The sequence below is a fragment of the Gorilla gorilla genome, chromosome 6 (assembly GCF_029281585.2).
Source record: "Gorilla gorilla gorilla isolate KB3781 chromosome 6, NHGRI_mGorGor1-v2.1_pri, whole genome shotgun sequence".
Classification (NCBI taxonomy): domain Eukaryota; kingdom Metazoa; phylum Chordata; class Mammalia; order Primates; family Hominidae; genus Gorilla; species Gorilla gorilla.
Genome location: NC_073230.2, coordinates 9,461,006 through 9,481,729, shown reverse-complemented (window position 1 = coordinate 9,481,729; position 20,724 = coordinate 9,461,006). Strand labels below are relative to the sequence as shown.

The following is a 20,724-nucleotide window of genomic DNA, read 5'->3' as shown; positions in this document are numbered from 1 at the left end:
ACATATCATGGGTTTTGTTGTTTTGAATAATAATGTTTGTGCTTATATGTAGAAATCTAATTGGACTTTGATTATTGACTTTGGTCCCGCAGCATTGCTAAATCTACTTATTTTAATAATTTATTTGTAGATTATATTGACTTTTCTATGTTCATAATTGAGTGATTTAATAATAGCTTTCATTGTCTTCTTGATCTTCATACCTTTCATGCCTCTTCTTATCTGTGGCTTAGCATCGCCAATGCTGCTTTGGACAGACGTGCTGATAGCTGGTGTTTGTTTTGCATCCTCAGAAGAAAAGCTTTCAACATTTCACTGTTAAAGATCGTGCTGACGACTTTAGTAAGGAAATCCTTTTCAGATTAAAGTTCTCCCTATTCCTCATTTGCCAAGAGTGTTTTGCTTTTGTTTTGTTTCATAGTTTTTATCGTGAATAGATGTTGAATTTTAATCAAATGCCTTTTCTGCAAATATTGAGATTATCATTTGATTTTCTTCTATATTTTGTTAATGCGCATTAAATTAATTGATTTTCAAATGTTAAACCAAACTTACATTCCAGGAATAAATGAGCATGGCCTATGGGTTATGCTCTGTGTGTAATGCTTTATTTGGTTTGCCAGTACGTTAATTAGGGATTTTGCATCTGCATTTATTGGGGAGAAAAGTCATTACTTTTCATTTCTCAGAATGTCGTTTTCAGGTTGTGATGTTATGACTTTTCTGGCCTTAGAAAATATTAGCAAGTTCTCTTCTGTTGTTTTCTGTAATCGTTTTATAAGGTTGTTGATATTTCTTCTTTAACCGCTTGGTGGAGTGTACCAATGAAAGCATCTGGGCCTAGGGGTTTCTTGTTTACAAGATTTTAAATTTGGGCTTGATTTATTTTAATAGCTTTGAAACATCAGATTTTCTTTTTTTTTCTTTATTCAGTTGTGGTAAAAGTTAGTTTTTAACTTTTAAAACTTCATTTTATCAAAACTTTAAAATTCATTTGTGTAAAGTTGTTTATTGTCATGTTTTTAATATTTTTGTGATCTCTAGTTATGTCTCTTTCAATATTATTATTTGCTTATTCTTTGTAATCTGTCTCATCAAGAGTTTATCAACTTTATTAGTCATTTGGAGGAACCATCTTTTGGCTTTATTGATTTTTTCCCATATGTATTTTATTTCATTAATTTGTTACTTTCTTTGAGTCTAATTTGATGTTATTCTAACTTTTGAGTTGTATATGTAGATAATTGATATTTATCCTTTCTTGTGTTACAGTATATGCATTTAAGGTTGTCAATTTAGTTGCATACCGTAAGTTTTGATGTGTTGTATTTTCCTTATCGTTGGGCTCCAATCATTTATCAATTTCCATTGTGATTTTCATTTTGACCAATAGGCTATTCAGAAACAAATTTCTCAAATTCCCAACATTTGGTGATTTTCAGGTATCTTCTTATTGGTTTCTAGCCTTATCTCCCTGTGCTCAGAGACTATCCTCTGAATGACCCCAGTCCCATAAAACTTAACAAGAAATGCTCTGTGGCCCCATCGGAAGTCAGTTTTGTAAGTGGTCCATACACGCTTGAAAATAGTATGTATTCTGCGATTGTTGAGTGCGGTGTTTTGTAAATAGCTACATATCATTTCTTAATCTTATTCTTCACATTTCTTTAATGATGTTTTTTCTCAGCTCCTGCAAGAGTTGTGTTGAAATTTCCCATTATGATTGTGAGTTTTGTCTATTTCTTCTTTTAATTTTGTCAATTATTGCAGTATGTCTTTGGATGCTGTTTTATTAGGCACATATAAATTGTGAATTATCTTCCTGGTGAATTTTGCCTTTTGTTATTATGAGACATTCTTTATCTCTGCGGATTGTTTTGATTTTTAAATCTCCTTTGTGGGATATTAATACAGGTATGTCAGCTTCCAGTGTTTAATAGCATCGGCACCTTTTGCTTTTTCACTTTTCATTTTGAGCATTTTTAAATTGTTTCATTATAAATGTAGTATACTATAAATATATAAGTATTTCTATTCAGCGTAAAAATCATTTCTTAGTCGAAATATTTAATCTAATTGTAACTGATGTAATTAATGATACATTTGCATTGAAATTAACCATCTTAATAGTTGCCTTTGGTTTTTATTCGTTTTTTATGAAAACATCTTAATCGTAGAATAAATTTTTTTTATCATTATCTTGTTATGTGTGCTTTTATGTAATTTTAGTGGCTATGTAGGTGATTATAAGATAGATTATTATTATATACTTAACAAAGTCTAATAAAATTAATACTTCTTTTCCTTCTAGACAATCCAAGGGTCTGAAAATCCTTTCTTCTGTTTACATTTTGCTCCATTCATAGGCTATTGCTATAAAGTACTTTATTCATACACTTATGTGTTTGAAAAGATACTGTTTTTGTATATTCATTTATATGTACACCTTTCTAACCCTTTTTATTCCCCTGTGTTGCAACCTGTATCTCTGAGCATCCATCTGCAATCATTTTTCTTCTGTCTGCAAAATACCCCTTGTTTCCTTTGATATAGATTTTATGCTGAGGAATTATCTGATTTTCTTGGGGTCCGGAACATATTTAATTCACTTTTATTTTTGAAGAACAGTTTTGCTGGGTATAAAATCATAGGTTATCAATGCCTGTCTTATCCGCCAGCCTACAACCCTTTGAACCTATCATTCCACTGTCTTTTGACTCCCATTGGTTCTGCTCAGAAACAAGCTGTCAGTCTCACTGTTGCTTCTTTTAAGTTAATCTGTCTTCCTCTCCTCTTCCCTAGCTCTTTTGATTGTTGTCTTTTTGGCGGGAGAAGTGTTGTTGAAATGTTCCTCTAGATCTATAATTTTTTAATTAATAAAGTTTGTTTTTGGGAGAGTTTAAGGTTTACAGAAAAACTAAGAAGACAGCATAGAGCTCTCATATGATTCCTTCCACAGCACAGTTTTTTCTGTTACTAAAGTCTTACATTACTGTGGTATATTTGTTACAGTTCATGAACCAGTACTGACACATTATTTTTAACCAAAGCCCATAGTTTACATTAAAGTTTACTCTTTGCGTGGTATCTATCTTTCTATGGGTTTTGATAAGTTCATAATATCATGTTTCCCTCATTACAGTATCATACAGAATAGTTTGCTTCTATTCTCTGGAAGAGATTTTGGAGAACTGGTATCATTTCTCACTGAAGTAGTTGGTAGAATTCATCAGTGAAGCCATCTAGGTCTGGTGCTTTCCTTTTTGGGAGGTTATTAGTGATCAATTTAATTTCTTTCATAGATACAGCCTATTTTTTTTCTGGCTGAACCCAGGGCTGGGGTCGTCCCCAAAGTGACCGTAGGAAGTGCCCACAAGGGATAGCCACAAACCGCCTGAGATGGGGCTGGCTGGGATTCCAAAGAAAGAAGCACTAAACCCTGAGTGATCATTTGAAGCATTTATTAGGGGAACTTGCCTACAGAGGGGGCAGCAGCTTCCTTGTGACCACAGCGAGACCTGAGTATGTCTACAGGGAGGGGTCTCATTGTGGAGTTTCTATGGGAGTTGAAGGAAATTGGCTCAGAGCCAATTTCTGTGTGACAGCAACATGCTGATCTTTCTGTTTCAGGCAGTAATGGAATGCTCAAGCCCAACAGGGGAAGTATGCAGCTGCCTGGCTCACATGGTGGTAAAGGCCCTCTGTGTGTCTCAGTCAGGAAAGAGAAAGGGAGCTGGGGGTGGGCAGGCCCCTAGAAAGACCGATTCATGTGATCTCTTCCTCCTCATGTGAGTTTTGGTGGTTCGTGTCTTTCAAGGAATTGGTCCATTTCATCTAAGTTATCAAATTTCTGGGCATAGAGTTGTTCATGATGTTTCTTTATTACCCTTTAGATGTCTACAGGATTAGTAGTGATGGCTCCTCGTTCACTTCTGATGTTAGTAATTTGTGTCTTCCTTTTTTTAATTTTTTTTTAAATGTTGGTTAACCTGGCTACAGATTTCTGAATTTTAAAGAACCAGCTTTTGGTTTTGTTGGTTTTTCTCTATGGAGTTCCTGTTTTCAGCTTCCTTGTTTTTTGTTGTAATTTTTATTATTTATTTTGTTTTATTTTATTTTTATTTTTTTTTTGAGATGGAGTCTTGCTCTGTTGCCCAGGCTGAAGTGCAGTGGCGTGATCTTTGCTCACTGCAACTTCCGCCTCCCAGGTTCAAGCAATTCTCCTGCCTCAGTCTTCCGAGTAGCTGGGATTACAGGTACCTGCCACCATGCCTGGCTAATTTTTGTATTTTTAGTAGAGATGGGGTTTCACCATTTTGGCCAGGCTGGTCTTGAACTCCCAACCTCAGGTGATCCACCCACCTTGGCCTCCCAAAGTGCTGGGATAACAGGCGTGAGCTACTGCACCTGGCCAATTTTTATTATTTCTTGCTTTAGGCTTACATTGTTCTTTTTTTAGTTTCCTAATGGGAAGCTTAGTTGATTGATTTTAGATCCTTCTTTTTTTCTAACATTTACATTCAGTGCTATAAATTTTCCTCTAAGCATGGCTTTTGTTTCATCCTACAATTTTGATAGGTTGTATTTTCATTTTCTTGTTCAAACTGTTCTTAAACTTCTCTTGAGACTTCTTTGACCCATGCGTTATTTAGAAGCGGATTGTTTAGTCTCCAAATATCTTGGGATTTTTCAGTGATCTTTCTGTTGCTGATCTCCAGTTTAATTTTAGTGTGGTCTGAGAGCTTACTTTATATACTTTATATTCTTTTTAATTTCTTTAGGTGTGTTTTATGGCCCAAATGTGGTCTGTCTAGGTAAACTTTCCATATGAGTTTGAGAGGAATATATATTCTGCTGTTGATGCAGTGTTCTGTCATTGTCATTTAGACCCAGTTGATTGATGGGGCTATTGAGTTCTGCTGTGTCCTCACTGATTTTCTGCCTGCGGGATCTGTCCGTTTCTGATAAGAGGGTGTTGAAGCCTCCAACTGTAACAGTGAATTGAGCCATTTCTCCTTGTAGTTCTTTCAGGTTTTCCTCGCATATTTTGAGACACTGTTGTTAAGTAGATGCATGTTAAGGGCGGTCGTGTCTTCTTGGAGAAATGACCTTTTTATCGGAATGGAGTGCCATTTTTCATTCCTGATCGTTTCCTTGTTCTGCCTGAGATTGATCAAGCTGCTCCACTGTTCTTTTGTTTGGGCTTAGTGTGGTATAGGTTTCTTCCTTTCCTTTCAAAGTGTGTTTATATTTTAAGTGGGTTCCTTATAAACAGCACATAATTGGGTCTTGTTTTTGTAATCCGTCCTGACCATCTTTTAATTGGTGTGTTTAGATCACTCACATTCGAAATGATCGTTGATACTGTTTATTTATGCCTGCCATGTTTGTTACTCTTTTCTATTGGGACACTTGTTCTTTGTTTTTTTAAAATTTTCTTTTCTTTATCTGCTTTGTTTGGTTTTAACCGAGCATGTTATATGATTTAATTTTTTAATTCTGTTAGCACAGATTTTTTTTTTTTTTTCTTTTGGAGACAGAGTTTTGCTCGTCGCCCAGGCTGGGTTACAGTGGCGTGATCTTGCCACCATGCCCGGCTAATTTTTGTATTTTTAGTAGAGACAGGGTTTCGCCATGTTGGCCAGGCTGGTCTTGAACTCCTGACCTCGGGTGATCCACCTGCCTCAGCCTCCCAAAGTGCTGGGATTACAGGCATGAGCCAAGCACAGAATTGTCCTAGAGTTTGCAGCATACATTTAGCACGAATCTAAGCCCATGGTCAGATGGCCTTTGACCAGGTCACAGGCAGGGTGGGTGCCTCCCGCAGAAGACGCCCATTCCCCTTGCTTCCCGTGCCACCTGCTGCCTCATTTCACCCATCCCTGCGCCATCGTCACCCCACACATTGCTGCTCCTGTACTTCAAACAATCGTCCATTAGATGAACGAGACTAAGGAAAGTAAGCTAGGCTCAGCGGCTCACAGCTGCAGTCCCAGCGACTTGGGAGGCCGAGGTGGGAGGATCACTTGAGCCCGAGAGGTAGAGGTTGCAGTGAGCTATGATCACACCACTGCACTCCAGCCTGGGCAACAGAGTGAGACTCTGTCTCGAAAAAAACAGATGAATAAAGTAGATTTTATTTTTCCTTATTAACTTCTCTGCTCTGTCTTTCCACATAGATCTGAGTTTCTGACCTCTCATTGGCTTCTCTGGAGAATCCACCTCACACTGCTTACAGGGGCCAGGGCTGCCAATGACCAATCTCCCCCAGTTTTCGTTTGTCTAAGAGAGTGTTTTTTGTTTGTTTGTTTGTTTGTTTGAGACAGAGTCTCACTCTGTTGCCCAGGCTGGAGTGCAGTGGTGTGATCTTGGCTCACTATAGCCTCCACTTCCTGGGTTCAAGCGATTCTCCTGCCTCAGCCTCCCGAGTAGCTGGGATTACAGGCGCCTATTATCACGCCCAGCTAACTTTTCTACTTTCAGTAGAGATGAGGTTTCGCCGTATCGTCCAGGATGGTCTCAAACTCCTCTGACACCAGACCATCTGCCTGCCTTGGCTCCCCAAAGTGCTGAGATGACAAGTGTGAGCCACTGTGCCCCGCTGCGAGTTTTTCTTTTGGCTTTTCTTACAGAAGATCATCTTGCTGGATTCAGAATTCCAAGCTGGTGCTGTTTTGTTTCAGTACTTGGATGCCTCCCTCCCCTCTCTGCTGCCTGAGTGGCTTCGGTGAGGAGGTCTGATGCATTTCTCACTCTCTTGGTTGATAATGAAGGGCTCTCCCCTCTCAGGCTGTCTTATTTTCCGCAGTTGTATATGATATGGCTAAGGTGGAGTTTTTGGTATTTTTCCTGCTTGATGTTCTCTGAGCTTCTTGGATCTGGGGTTTAGATTTGACAAATCTCGGCCATTATCACGGCAGATACTTCCTGTGTTCGCTCCTCGCCTCCTTCTCCTTCTGGTTTTCCTGTCATGAGTAGGTTCCACCTTCACGGTCATCCCACTGTTCTTAGGTCGCCTCTTCTTTTGTTTTCGTTGCTTTTTCCTCAGTGCATTTTAGTATGGGAATTTTCTGTGGACCTGTTTTTACATTTGCTCATTTATGCTCTCATCTTTATTTTTATTCCTATACTTTCTGCATATGTTGTTTTGTTTTTTTTCATTTTTTATGTTGGTTAGTTAGCTTGCTACTTTCAGTTTTAGCCTTTCTACTCTAACCATTAAATTAATACATTTTCTTCTAAGTTATTCATTCTTGAGATTGTGCCACTGCACTGTAGCCTAGACGACAGAGCAAGACCTTGTCTTAAAAAAAAAAAAAAAAAAAAAAAAAGTATTCTTTTTGCTTAGGCCGCTGTCGTCTCAGATGAAGTTTCTCCTGTCTTGTGTGTGTTTTTAACTAGAGCCTGAAGTCCGTCCGATGTTTTCCTTCCTTAGTCTCTGCCCACAGCCACCGGGTCAGCCTCCCTCCCAGGAGGCCCCTAGACTCCGGGTACCAGGGCAGCCCAGGCAGGTCAGAGAGGACCCAGGGAGCTGGCTTTGCTCTCACAGAGGCGGGGTCCTCATGGTGTTCTGCTCTAGCTTGTTCCCATGATGTCAGGGCCGGTCGTCCCCCTGCGGCTCGGTCTCACAGCTGCCGTGTGCCCATGGCGTTCCGTCCTCTGAAGGCTGCTGGGAACTGCAGGGTCAGAGCCGCAGGGAGGCAAGGGCGGGGGCCGCATGGTGCTGGGGCCGGGTCCGGGTGCATGCCTTGATGGGAGTGCTGGGGTCACGCTGGGGCTGTGGATAGCGATCTCGGGCCTCGTGAGTTCCTCCTTCCGGCAGCCCAGAGCGGGGGTTAGTGCCCCCCCGATCATGGAGAGCCACTTCCAGTGGTCTCACCAGTGAGGCTGTCCGTGGCACTGCCTCCCCGGGCTGGGCGCTGACCCCGGGACTGTAGGGCCGCAGCCTGGGCGGCTCCTCTGTTTGCAGCACCAGCCGGGGCTCTGCCCCTCCGTGGTCTGAGCGGCAGGGCAGCCACCACAGTTCGCAGCTGCTGAGTCCTCCTCCCTCAGCCCTGTGCCTGCCTGGCGGTTCTGAAGATCAAATGAGGTAACGTGTGCTTAAGTCATATGTAGCATTAGCATGCTGTGCTGATGTCACCAATTAAAATCTGCCTGAGTGAATCATACTTGAAAACAGTCAGTTGTCAAAAAAAAAAAACCTCGTTTAGGGGCAGCAGGCCCAGGAAAGAGAAGCGAGGGACAGACAGGAGGCGAAGCGTTCTGTAGTTGGTTGGGGGGGCCAGGGCATCCGGCCCAGGAGCAGGCGTGGGCCGAGCACAGGGACGCCGCCTCATGTGCACTCAGCACTGTGGCGTGGCGAGGCGTGGCGTGGCAAGGTGTGGCCTTGCGTGGGGGGTGGTGAGGCGTGGCCTTCCGTGGGTGGGGGGTGGCGAGGCGTGGCCTTGCGTGGGGGGTGGCTGGGGCTGGGCCGGGCAGGCCGACCCCCACCCCCAACCCCTGTGGCCGTAAGTGGCCCTCCTTGCTGCCCTTTCCATTGACGGGTGCTGTCTCCATGTACTTATTAATCCTGGTGCACCTTTTAAGCACTCTTTGGGGCAGTCGTGCCCCCATTTTGCACAAGGAGGGTGGGTTCAGAGACGTTAGGTCCCTTGCCCGAGGGTGCACAGCTGGTCTGTGTCAGATTGGAGCGCAGGGCTGTCTGACCCGCGTGGATCCTCCGAGGCGCTTATTACTGCCGCTTTCGCCTGTCATCGTGTTCTCGGTGGGCCCCATGGATGCCAGAGTCCTGCTCATTTGGGAAACGACCGGCCGGGATGAGGGGTCCAGAGAGAGGCCTCCTGCCTCTCCCAGCCTCTGTCCCAGCAGGGCCTTCTCCTGGTCTGGGGCGATCTTGCTGCTGGGGTCACAGCAGACCTGTCCAGGCTGGTGACTGGGGGTCTGGGGAACGAGTGGGCAGAGGACTCTGGGGAGGCGGGTGGCAGCGAGGAGATGGTGCCGGCGTCAGTGGGCAGAGCCGTGTCTGCAGCCCCACGTTCCCGACTGAATCTATTGAGTTTCTTGTGGTGGCTCCATGCGTCGGGAGAGGTAATTAGAACAGGGCTTTTCAGCTATTTATGATCATACATTTCCTTTTCTAAAAAAAGGAGAAGTTGTGGAGTGACTCAGAGTTGGGTGGAGGTGGCTGAGCTGAGGTGGGATGGGCTTGGGAAGAGGCCCTGCAGAGAATGTCGCATGTGCAGAGCAGCCTTGGAGCCCTTGCAGAGCGGGCCTCGGCCTTGGGCTGGAGGGGGCGGAGGGAGGGAGGGAGGCTCCACAGCACTGGTGGCAGAGGCCGGGCGGGAGTGGGTGGCGGAGGCTGGGTGAGGGAGGAAGATGGGTGAGGGGCTGCTGCTTCATTGGAGGGGCATGCGGTACTCAGCTTACTTCTGGGCTTCTCTGGAAAGTGGGGGTTGGTGCTCGGGCTCTAAGGAGGGGCCTCTGCGTATGGAGCTGCCTGCCTGCCTCACACAGCCCCTTCAGGCTGCCGCTCACTCCCAGGAGGGAAGCCCTCTGTGTCCATGGTGTGGACTTAGGGAGTGCTGGGCACCTGCCTCACCAGGCGTGGCCATGGCCAGAGGCTGTCCCCATCGTGCGGGATGTGCCTGCCCCACCTGCCTGCTCTCCTGGCCATCTTTCAGGAGCAGCTGTAGTCATAGTGGAAGAACCAGGCAGACAGCAGCGAGGACAGAAGTGACGACCGTGGCTGCCGTGCATTCATCGCCTGTGTATGCGGGTTCCGTGTGCCTGGTTTTCTGTGCCATGCTGCATTTGAACTTCACAGTGAGGCTGAGGCGTTCTCTGCCCTCTCCTGTGTGGTTGAGTGTCCTCACACTCAGAGAGGCTCTTTGTTTTTCCCAAGGTCACACATCTAGTTACGGTCCAGGCAGGATGTGGGCTTCGTTGGGTGTGTGTGTTGGGTCTGACTTGGGGGCTGGCCTGGGCATGCACACCTCAAGTGACCGCTGCTTGGGGGCCACGGGGCCGGTCTCTGCCCACTGCGGTGCCTCCATCCATATCTCCCCTGCCCGCGGCACCTCCAACAGGGCCGGCCTCCTGCAGTCTCCCGCTCCTGTGGGTGCTCTCGCCACCCACAGCCCTGGTCTCTGTCTCGGCTTCCTGGCCTCGCTGCTCTGATCTCCCCTGCCCTTCCCAAGCCCAGGCCCAAGGGCTGTGTCCTGGGTTTCTTCTTCCAAGGGCACTGGGCCCTATTCTGCCCACTGTCTCAGCCCCTGCTGCCCAGGTGTCCTGCCCCCTGCTATGGCGTTCTCAGCCTCTTTGGGAATCTGTCTCTCATCGCGTGGGAATCATCGGCATGCTTGGGGCTTATACTCAAAAGCTCCGTGGTAATTAGCGCGCTGGAGCACCTGCTGATGAGGGAATGAGCGTCATTATCTCTCTTGCTCTTTCGCAAGGGTCCTCTGGGCGCCTACTAACGCCGTTCCCTCTGATTGGAGTGCCCTTCCTCACCGCTGCCTCCCAGGGCGCCCAGATCCTTCCTGCAGCCTCCCTGGGTGAGCAGCCCCTCTGCCCGACTATCGCAGGCCAGGGCAGAGCCGCCCTTTACTGCTGCCCCCGGCCCCCATCGGCCGGTGTATCCAGGGCACCGAGGCCCCGTCCTCAGCTGACTTCTTCCAGGTGATGCCGACTGCTCACCTTCTCTTCACATGGCCGTTCGTTGCATGATGAGCACATTCTATTCCTTAGAACCGGGACGTTTCTGTACCTAAGGAGGAGCAGCCAGTGGACAATGTAACTCTGCTGGGTGCTTCTTAAAGCGAGTCTGGGACGCCCCCGTCAGCACTGCCAGCCGCCTGTTTGTTCAGCAGTTAATCACCGCATTTGTTGAGGTGGAAATGAAGCTGCCCGCAGGTGGAGTCAGCTGTTAAAAAGTCATAGCAAGTCGTCACACCCACACCGTGCCTGCTCTTTCACTACCGGTGACAAAACAGTTTCTTGAAAGGGTACAAACAACAAACTTTCTAATGCTTTTCTTCTGTGCCAGCCAGTGCTAGCCTGGAGTTATGCTGAAGAGAGCCGTCACGAAGAGAAGCTCTCAGAGATTTACTGATCAATAAAAGAGACAATTACAGCTTGTTTACCAAAGGAAGTCCCCCGCCCCGGCCTTGCGCGGCGTCCGCGCGTTGGTACTGACAACTCCGGTAACTGGCTTGAAACGATAAAAGTCAATGGGAAGATATAGGATTTCAATAAGATTATGACACACGATAAACCTTCCTGTGCAAACAAATTTTCCACAGATACGTGACCCGTTCCAGTTGGATTTGTAACTTTAATTTCTCACTTATTGAATTTTGAATTTTTTGTCATCAACTAATTATGAAGTCCACACCAGGGTGGCACCTGTGTCCCTGGCTCAAGAGACGGCAGGAGAGCCCCAGACGTGGCGGCCTGAGCTCCAGGGTCTTCTGAGAGAGCAGGCCGGGGTTTCCTCAGCCCCTGCAGCCTCGCCCTCCTCGCCTGTGGGGGACAGACAGAGGACCTGGCAGGGGCCAGGCAGTCATCAGTGCTGGGGAGCACTGGGTCGGTCTCTCCTAGGAGCCAGGCGGGGCCTGGGCGGGGGCTCAGCTTGTGTACGTGCAGACTCAGGAGGCCGCACGGAAGGGACCCTGGCAGTTTTGTGGACTCCGCTTCTGGGTGGGGGTCTTGCTCCCGAGGCTGCCTGAGTGAGCTGGTCTCTATCAGGGCCATGAATTTGCCCTTTCAGCCAGTACCGGTGGGGGCGGTCCCCACAGCTCTCCTGCCCTCACCTGGCGGGGAGCACGCTGGCCGTGCTCAGTGAGGTGGTGCAGGGCTGTGCCGGAGCATTGGCCCCTTGCCCAGCATATGTGTTGGGAAGGGGTGTGGGCCAGTGGAGACCATTTCCCGGGTTTGTGAGGTCCTGGCTCTCGCTTCTTGAGCACCTGTTGTTTCCAGGGCAGCTGGCTGGACAGTTAATTCCTGATAGCATCAGTCTTCACGGCCGCCCCATTTCCCATCTTATCAACAAAGGAACTGAGACTTGGGGAGAGAGGTTGAATAGCTGGCCTCAGGACAGAGCTGGGGCTTGAACCTGCATCTTATAGATACCTATCCGCTTCTTCCTGGGCTCTGCTACCCCAGCATCCTCATCCCCCATCTGTCAAGAATGGGGCAGAGCCCCCTAGCAGAGGCTGCTGAGAGCATCAGTTAGATGTCCCTGGGGTACATGTTAGAAGGGCAGATTCCCAGGCCCACCCTGAATCTACGTCCAGGGCATCCAGATGCCCGTGAAGATCTGGAAGCTGCCCTCCCGCACACCTGGGTGTGTGTCTGGAGGACTGGCTCCCTGATCATGTGGTTCCTGTGGGCTCCCACAGGGCGGGCAGGCAGGAGAAGGTCCCCAGCCCGTGCCTGGAATCTGCTCCATCCAGACTCAGCGTCTGAGACCAGAAGGGTCCGGGGGCTGTGGTTCAGGCCCACACCTGGGGCAGGGAGTGCAGGCAACGGGAGGCCAGAGGGAAGACCACGCTTCCCCGCAGCAGCACGTCCTTTGTGGGGGCCATCTTGGCAGCTCAGTTCCCGACACATGGGCACCCGCAGGGTCTGGAGGCAGCACGCAGCTCCCGGGGCCCCTGACTGGCTGGCAGGACACAACTGAGCAGGGGTTTCTGCCCAGCTCTAGGAATCAGCCCTGACACTGTGGTCAGTGTCATCCCAGGAAGCTGAGCCCTGCTGGGCCTGGCTGCTCTGTAGGGATCTGCGTGTGGCCTCAGACATCCTGGGAGCTCTGTGGGAAGACAAGGAGCTCCCCAGCCCAGAGCTGAAAAGCGGGGACTCAGCCTTCCCAAGAGCCCTGGGCGGTTGGACAAGCGATGGGTTTCCTGTCCCATTGGAATGCGGCAGCTTCCTGGTGCACACTGTCTCCTCCCTCGACAGGTCCGGGCAGAGGTCCCAGGAAGAGGGGGACTCACCCAGCTCTGGGCCTGCCCACTGTCGTTTCCCTGGGCCCAGTGTGACTGGGACTCAGAGGAGTCACGCAGACCCAATAGAACAGGCTGGGGTGGGGAACCCGGGCTTCTGCCCACTGTGCGCCCTCGCCTTGTGTGTGCTGTGTCCCCAGGGGCAGAGGCGTCTGCTCCCAGCCGACCCCGTAGCCATACTGCCAGTATGAGGTGGAGCCCATGCCCGCTGCAGTGAAGGCCTGACATGGTCAGAGCGGGTGCCGAGGCAAAGCCAGGGCTGCTGGCATTTACTGGGTCTGGGGATGCCGAGCTCTGGGGCCCTCTTCACTTTGGTGGGCCCTCAGGGGTGGGCTCTGAGTGCTGGCCTGGGTCCTCACAAGGGAGCCCCCCGCGTGACCCAGCTCTCGTGGGGCCTTCCCTGAGCCGTCTCCATCATTACCTCATCCCCCGTCCCGGGTCCTGATCAGCTGTCCTCTGTGTCCACAGGAGCGGGACGGTATGCGGGCCATCCTGGGGTCCTATGACAGCGAGCTGACCCCGGCCGAGTACTCGCCCCAGCTGACGCGGCGCATGCGGGAGGCTGAGGATATGGTGCAGAAGGTGCACAGCCACAGCGCCGAGATGGAGGTGAGGGGCCGCGGGCGTGGGGCTCACGTCGCCAGGTGGGGCTTCTTCCCGGTGGGCCTTGGCAGAGCCTGCGGGGGGGAGGTGGAGGTCTGGACCCCGCCTCCCCAGTTCCTGGCTGGCAGGTGTCCGTCAGGGAGGGTGTCCACGGGCTGCTTCCTCTGCATGTGGATCCACGTTAATTCTCACGATGGCACCTGCAGCATCCTCAGCTGTCAGGGTGTCTCAGGTGGTCCCAGTCTGCAAGCGGATGACAGAGGGACAGTGCCCCTTTGACTGGTTAGGACCCCCTCGTGATGCCTGCCAAAGGGGCACTCAAGGTCCTGCCCCTGTGAGGGGCATCTGCCAAGGAGACCTGGTCTCCGGGTGCTCAGAGTTGTTGCCAGGGCTCTGGTCCCCGCTGCTGGGGAGGCTCTGCTGGGGCCTGACGGGCAGGGTGTGAGGCCCAGGGCGCCCAGCTCACTGTGGAACTGGGAGAGGTGTTCCTCCTTGTTGCAGCCTCCAGCCTGCATCCCTCTCCTGGCTCCAGGGTTCTCCCAGGAGAGGTGGCCTCAGCCTTGGCTTCTGCCTTTTCCCTGCCCCATGGGCCACTGTGACGCTCCGTGCCCTTGTCTAGTTCTGAGCAGCTCTCACCTGTGCAGTGGGAAGAAGGAGCTGGGTATTGCAGGGCCTGGGCGGAGGCCACGTCCACACTGCCCATCCACACTTCTCATCTACACTGGGGCCGGGGGCTCCCAGCACACCGTTCCCAGCCTGGAGCGTGAAGGGCCCGTGTTCTCCTCTCAGGATTTGCACCACTTCTCCGTGGGCACAGTGCAGCCCCGCCTGGGCGTGGTGGGATACGTGCCAGGGTCTTCTGGCCTCGCTGGCACATGCCGCCGCCGGGTGCCTTGCCGTTCTGCTCTGCCTGGCCCTTTACCTGACTGCTCAGTCTCGTTGTCACCGTATCCTATGGAGCGGGTGCCGTTGTGACCCGAATTTCGCTCACGAGGAAACCCAGGCCTGGGGGCATCAAGGGACATGCCCAGGTCACCGAGCTGGTATGTGACACCGCCAGGCCACGTCTCAGAGGGCCTGGGCCTGTGGTGTCTGCGGGCACAGCTGAACAGCCGAGCTCTGTGAGCTCTTTGGTCTCAAGGGTCCTTGTGTCTGGGCTGGGCCTTGATGGTGGAGACTGCGGTGAGATGGAGACGCAGATGATGGCATCGGTGTGGCCTGTTGCCCTGTTGTAGGCTGCTGTGTCCTTTCCTCATTCAGCCAGTGACCAGCTGGAAGATGACCTGGGTCCACCGATGGAGAGCCAGGCTCACAGGCGTGACCACAGCCACCTTCCAGCCGGGCTGCTGAGCACACACAGCAGGCTGGGCCGTGTGCCAGGGAAAGTCTGACAGAGCCTCTGGCCCCTGGAGCTGAGCTGCTGGGTAGGGGAGACATTTAATGAACAAACATAATTCATGTGGGATGTTAGGAGGAGCTGAATTTCTGGAGAAAGGATCGTAATGGAGCTGCGCTGCACGGGCGTCCCAGCAGCTGTTCAGGGAAGATGGGAGAAGGAGGTCGCCAAACTGCATCTAGAAAGCTGCTTGGCAGATGGTTCAGTGGTTTAGAGGGGGCGTGGGCACAGAGGCTCAGGCACTGGGGATGGCACGTGGCGAGAATGACAGGTCCCAGCCCAGGAGGCCCCAGGCCCAGGGCCCACATGCACTCGCTACCCCTTGCTCACATGGAGGCCACGCCGAAGGGCCCTGGGACTATGCCGTGTCCCCACCTATGGGTGAGCCCTCACCACCACCACCACGCTTGACAAGAGTGAACCCTGGGCGTGAGACCACCCTCAGGCACTGGTACTGCCCCCTGGTGTGTTCTTCTGATGCCCTGCCCCCTCTGTCCATCCTCCTTCCTCCCGGTCCTGGCTTTCCTTTCTGTGTCTAGCCGCCCCGTGTGTGCAGGGCCTGCTGCTGAGGGCTGCACACTGACCTTCAGTCGTCACGGGAAAGGCTAGCTCCGGCTGTACTTGGGAGCTGTCATAAACCTAAGTGTGTTAATAGCTATCTCATTCCAACACCCTTGGCTCCCTGTGAAGCATTAATGAAGAGAGATTTGCGGGGAGGGTCTCTGACCCTTTCTGCCGTCCCTGGCGTTTTCCACGTTGAGCCATTTCTCCAGCCTGTGCTTGCCCTCTGCACTGTGATTGGCTCGTCACGGGCCTGGCCGCAGGCACATCCAGTGTCCTGGGTTCTGGTGTTTTGTGTGTTAAGGCGATCAGGGCTGTCAGGGACCTCAGGACTCATTGACCAGATGCTGGCACTGTTTGGGCACCGTGCTTGCCCCCTTGCCAGGCAGCTTGGAGCCTCAGCCCTCATCCTGCTAGTGGGATGTACGTTGGGGACCCTGCCCCTCCCTTCCCATGGTGGGGTGTGGGGGCAGGTTACTCCCCTTCCTGTCTGTCTCCTGGGGTTTCAGGAGAATTAGGCACATGGAAAAGTTGGGCCCAGCAGGGCCAGAGCAGGGTCAGACTCCACCAGCACTGAGTAGTCCTCACTGTGGGAGTTCACATGGCTGGTCCTCCCTGAGCCCTCACAGCCTCCTCTGCCCATCCCCCTGGGTACCCTCCAGAAGCAGGCCAGCACCCGCAGGCTTCCCCCAGGACCCCGCTGCACTGGCCCATGTCTGTGTTGATGGAGACAGCCATGGTATCGGCTGCTGGCACAGATTCCAGAGAGGTCTTCCAGGCCCCTGGCTGTTCCCTGAGCCTGTGCAGGTGCCACTGCCCTCTGGGGTCTGTGGAGCAGCCACCACCACATCCTGCATGACAGCGTGACCTGATGCCTTGCCTCATCAGAGGGGGCACCTCCGCGTCAGCCGTCTCCTCCCAGGAGCCTGGGAGAGGTGTCCCTGCCTTTCTGCCTCAGCGGGACCAGGTCACCTGCGGAGCCTGTGCCCTGCCTTTCCCTGAAGTGACAGTCGGGCGGGAGGCTGGGGGTGCCGCCAGCTCCTGGGCTGGGTTCCTGCCTTGGGGGAGCATCTGCTGGGGGCTCCCCACCTCCCCATGGGTGTGGCGCAAGTTCGGGAGAACATGGCCCCAACTCTGGGAACTAAGCATGTTTGCAAGGTGAAGGCAGGAGCCCAGCAGGAGCGCTGTGCTCCAGGGAAGGTTGGGGTGCGGCTGCACATGAAGTGTGGCAAGGGTGGCTGCACCCTCTGTGCACAGGGAGCCCCTGGGGCAGGGACGCCAGCCCAAGTCAGGGATGCCCCCGTGGAGGGCCAAGGGGCTGCTCTGGAGACCCTGCACATGCCGTGTGTCTCTGGCTGTTGGTTTCTGTGAAGGGCCTGTCTCCTCTTCTCCTCACGGTCGGGGGGTGGGGGGCCACCATCGCCCCAGCCGGGGAGGGCTCCTGACCCCACATAGCCCAGGTGCTCCCGCCGAACCCCCTGCCTCCCTCTCTCCCTGCTACCTCCACCCGGTTTTTCTTTTCTTTCTGTTTCCCATCTCCTTTTCCCTTCTTGATTTTCTTTCTGTCCTCTGCATGCATGTCTGATAGTTCCTGTCTCCATCTTTCCCTCTCTCTTGGCCTCTGTTCACCCCTCTGTCCCCCCACACACTCCTATGTCTTCTGACCTCGGGCCTCGCAAGCCTTCCCTGGAAGCTTGCCCGGCGCTGCGCATGCCCCTGGGGAAGGCGCCTCTCAGGGCAGGTGAGGATCTGCTACCTGACGGCCAAGTGGGTTCGGGGTAGTCGCCGGCGGGAGGACGCAGCATAGCTCTGAGAGTGGTTCCCTTCCACCCACCCGTTAGCTAAACCAGACACCAGTCTTTTCTCATCTGGACCATGTTTTCATTCCAGCAGAGACGTTGCAGGAAAACAGTGTTGAGTTGGGAGAACCCCAGACCCATCTGGTGAAGTTTTGCCGTCTTTCACGGTGTTATTTATTCCATTTAATAAAGCGGCTGCGGGAGCCGGTAGCATGTGTCAGGAGTCCTCTGTGGATAGAGCTATAAATACGCAGTGCACGCCACCCTGATTCAACACAGTGGCCTGATTTGTGTTTCCGATTTGTTTAATTAAAACCGATGACTGCGCTGCTGGCCGTGTGGAGGTGTGTGGAGAATCCCCGTTTCAGGTTGCAGGGACTCTGAAATAGTTCCTAACGATTTAGGCAGAAGTGGCCGTCACGGTGTTTCCGTCTTCCCTTCCTCCCCGTGACCTCCCAGAGGCTCGGGCAGCTCTGCGGGTGCTGTCACTTGGCTGCCGTGGGTGGTTTGGCTCCAGGAGGGCCGGGGAGAGCCTGGTCTTCAGGGCCTCGGGTTGTTCACCAGGCCCAATACTTGTGAGTGTGTTGATGATGTTTCCCTCATTGAAAGAACTTGAGATGACTGTACTGTACGAAGCAGAGATAAAGCCAAAAAAAAAAAAACTGTTAAAAATCATGCAGTGAAGAAAAGTGGGCCAAGGGGCTTATGGAAATCACCCTGGAGTCTGGGCTGTGGGAGCCTCTGCTGTGTGGCCACAGGTCCTCAGTGGGAATCGCGAGGTGCTGGCTCCATTCCCAGAACGGGGCGTCTGTGCAGTACAGAGCTGCGCTGAGCCGGGCTCCCCGTGACACGCCGGTGCCACCCCACGCAGCACACACTTAGAGCACCGCTGCCCAGCGCAGGAGCTGACGTTGCTGGGCGTGAGGAATAAGCCCAGGGCAGGCTCTGTCCTCTCCACCACAGGAGGACCTGCTGCTACCCTCAGAGCATCCCCCAGGGCCTGGGCGTCCACCCCATAGCCTTCCTTGCATCAGGGGCTGCGGTGGAGCCCCTGACCGTGCGCTGCCTGCCTGTTGTGTGCTCTGTGGCCAGCGCTGGGCTCACAGTCATCCTCAGACCTCCACGCACAGGGAGAGCTTCTGTGTACAGCCTCACCCGGGGGCAGGTGCTGGGGCTGTGGCCTGGTTAGCCCTGTGGGGACCCTGTGGTGTGCCACCTCCTGCTGCTTCACGTTGTGTCACAAGCCACTTGGAGACCTGGCCAGGAAGGTGGAGGCCTGAGCTTCCGTCCCATCCTTTTCCACGTGACCGTGACCATGACCACCGGTGGGGCTGCCTTCCCCTAGCTCCAGCCTTTATACCGTGTGTGGGGTCTGTGCCTGGTGCCCTCTGGTCCTCCTCAGTCCGGCTGTCCTGTGGCTGCTGGGGTCTGTGGCTGCCTGTCCTAGCCATTTTCTGCCATGTCCTGGCTGGCAGGAGTGTTGGATCACAGGCAGCAACTTCTCACCTCAGGATAAAAATAGCCCGGCTGAGGCCTCTGTGCAGCACCTCGGTGGTGCCAAGGGCGCCAGGGCCTGGGGCTCGTGTCTCAGCACACGTAGCCACCCGGGACACGTGGTCCCGCCCGGAAAGAGCTGTGTGTGACCCTTCAGCTGCTCGGGTGGAGGCAGCTCCCTGGTCACTCGGTGTCAGGGTTGCGGGGCCCGGGCGTGGCTGCGCTGGGGGCCTGCTCGTACTGGTTTTCCCGCCATGTGATGAAACCCTCTCCCCACAGCCTCCGCACCCCTCAGTGCTCCCTGGTGTGTGCCCCTGAAGCCTGGCTCCGAGTGGGCTTGGCCTCTCCTGGGGAACCCGAGCACCGCGTCAGAGGCCGTTTGGGATGGAGCTGTGTTCCTTCCCACCTGAGCTTCCTGTGTGTCTGCGTCTGAGGCTGTTTGGGATGGAGCCATGTTCCTTCCCACCTGAGCTTCCTGCGTGTCTGCACCCAGCCCGGGGTGGGCTGTGGAGGAGGGGCTGAGGCTGGGGAAGTGCCTGGCCTGCCTGCGAGCAAGTTTGGCATCTGGTGTTCCCAGCCGTCAGCCCAACCCCCACCCCGGGCCTTGGGAAGCTCTCTCTCCATCCCACCATCTCCGCATCAGCACAGGCTGCACCCCACACTGCCTTGCGGAGCCAGCCTGAGCTTGGGGAGCTCTTGTCTCAGGGGTGAGGACGCTGTGGCCAGGGCCTGGGGGCTCCATCCGGTCACCCAGAGAGGGAGAGGTGTCTGTGTCCCCCGAAGGTGACTGGGCAGACCCACAGTCAGTGCTAAAGTGCACTGTCCAGGGTGTTTCTACAGGGGGTGCTCTGCCGCCCACCCACTGCCTCCATCACAGATGCGGTTTCCTGGAGGAACCCTACTGAGACCAGCCTGGAGTTGCGCTGTCTGAGGCCCTGAGGGAGCTGCTCTCCAACGCATACACGGGCCGTGCCAGCTCCTCGCCCTTGTGAGTGTGGTTCTCCCCGAGCTCTGGGGATTCCATGTTTTAAAGGCAGCTTTATTGAAATATGATTTATACTCGGTAAAATCCCCCAGCTTTATCTGTATGATTTGATTCATGTTGACCGTCAGTTTCCTGCCACCCCCGGCTTGTGGAGACACTGGTCTGGGGCCTGTGACTGTTGTTTCGGGCTTTCTTGGAACTTCACATAAACAGAGTCCTGCAGTTGCTGTGTCTGTCATCTCTGACTGAGCACAGAGCTTTTGAGACCCATCAACGTTGTATCAGCAGTTCATTTACTTTTATTACAAAATAATTCTCTATCCTGAGACTCTACCAAAATGGTCTCGTCTGTTCACCCGCTGACCGATACCAGGGTGGTTTCCCATTCTTGCCAGCTGGGACAGAGCTGCTGTGAATATCTGCGTGCCAGACTTCCTGTGAATGCAGGTTTTCATTCCTTTGGGCTCTACATCCAGGAGTAGGATTGTGGGGTTTAACTTTTTTTGGCGGGGACAGTGTGGGGACAGAGTCTCGCTCAGTCGCCCGGGTTGGAATGTAGTGGCGTGATCTTGGCTCACTGCAGCCTCCACTTCCCGGGTTCAAGTGATTCTCCTGCCTCAGTATCCTGAGTAGCTGAGACTACAGGCACGCACCACCACACCCAGCTAATTTTTGTATTTTTAGTAGAGACGGGGTTTCACCATGTTGGCCAGGCTGGTCTCAAGCTCCTGACTTCAGGTGATCCACCTGCCTCGGCCTCCCAGAGTGCTGGGATTCCAGGCGTGAGCCACCGGGCCGGGCCCTAACTTCTTAAGACATTTCCAGGCTCTTCCCAGCGGCCGTACTGTGGCAACATGCGGGGTCCAGTGACGCATTACTGCGTAG

At 52.6% G+C, this 20,724-nt stretch overlaps 1 protein-coding gene across 22 annotated transcripts in view; it reads left to right on the top strand.

Moving 5' to 3' along the window:
- The window catches only part of MAD1L1 (mitotic arrest deficient 1 like 1), a 420,579-nt gene that overhangs the window by 210,151 nt on the left and 189,704 nt on the right, over nt 1-20,724 (top strand). For 15 of the 22 annotated variants that reach the window (XM_031013142.3, XM_031013141.3, XM_031013143.3 and 12 more), the window contains one exon: nt 13,470-13,610. The exons of 5 other annotated variants lie outside the window; for them this stretch is intronic. In XM_031013142.3, coding sequence (XP_030869002.2) covers nt 13,470-13,610 — 141 coding nt within the window. Of the gene's footprint in view, nt 1-8,222; nt 8,379-9,067; nt 9,088-13,469; nt 13,611-20,724 lie in introns of those variants that run through there. 2 more of the 22 variants (XM_063708347.1, XM_055346774.1) reach the window with 2 other exon arrangements.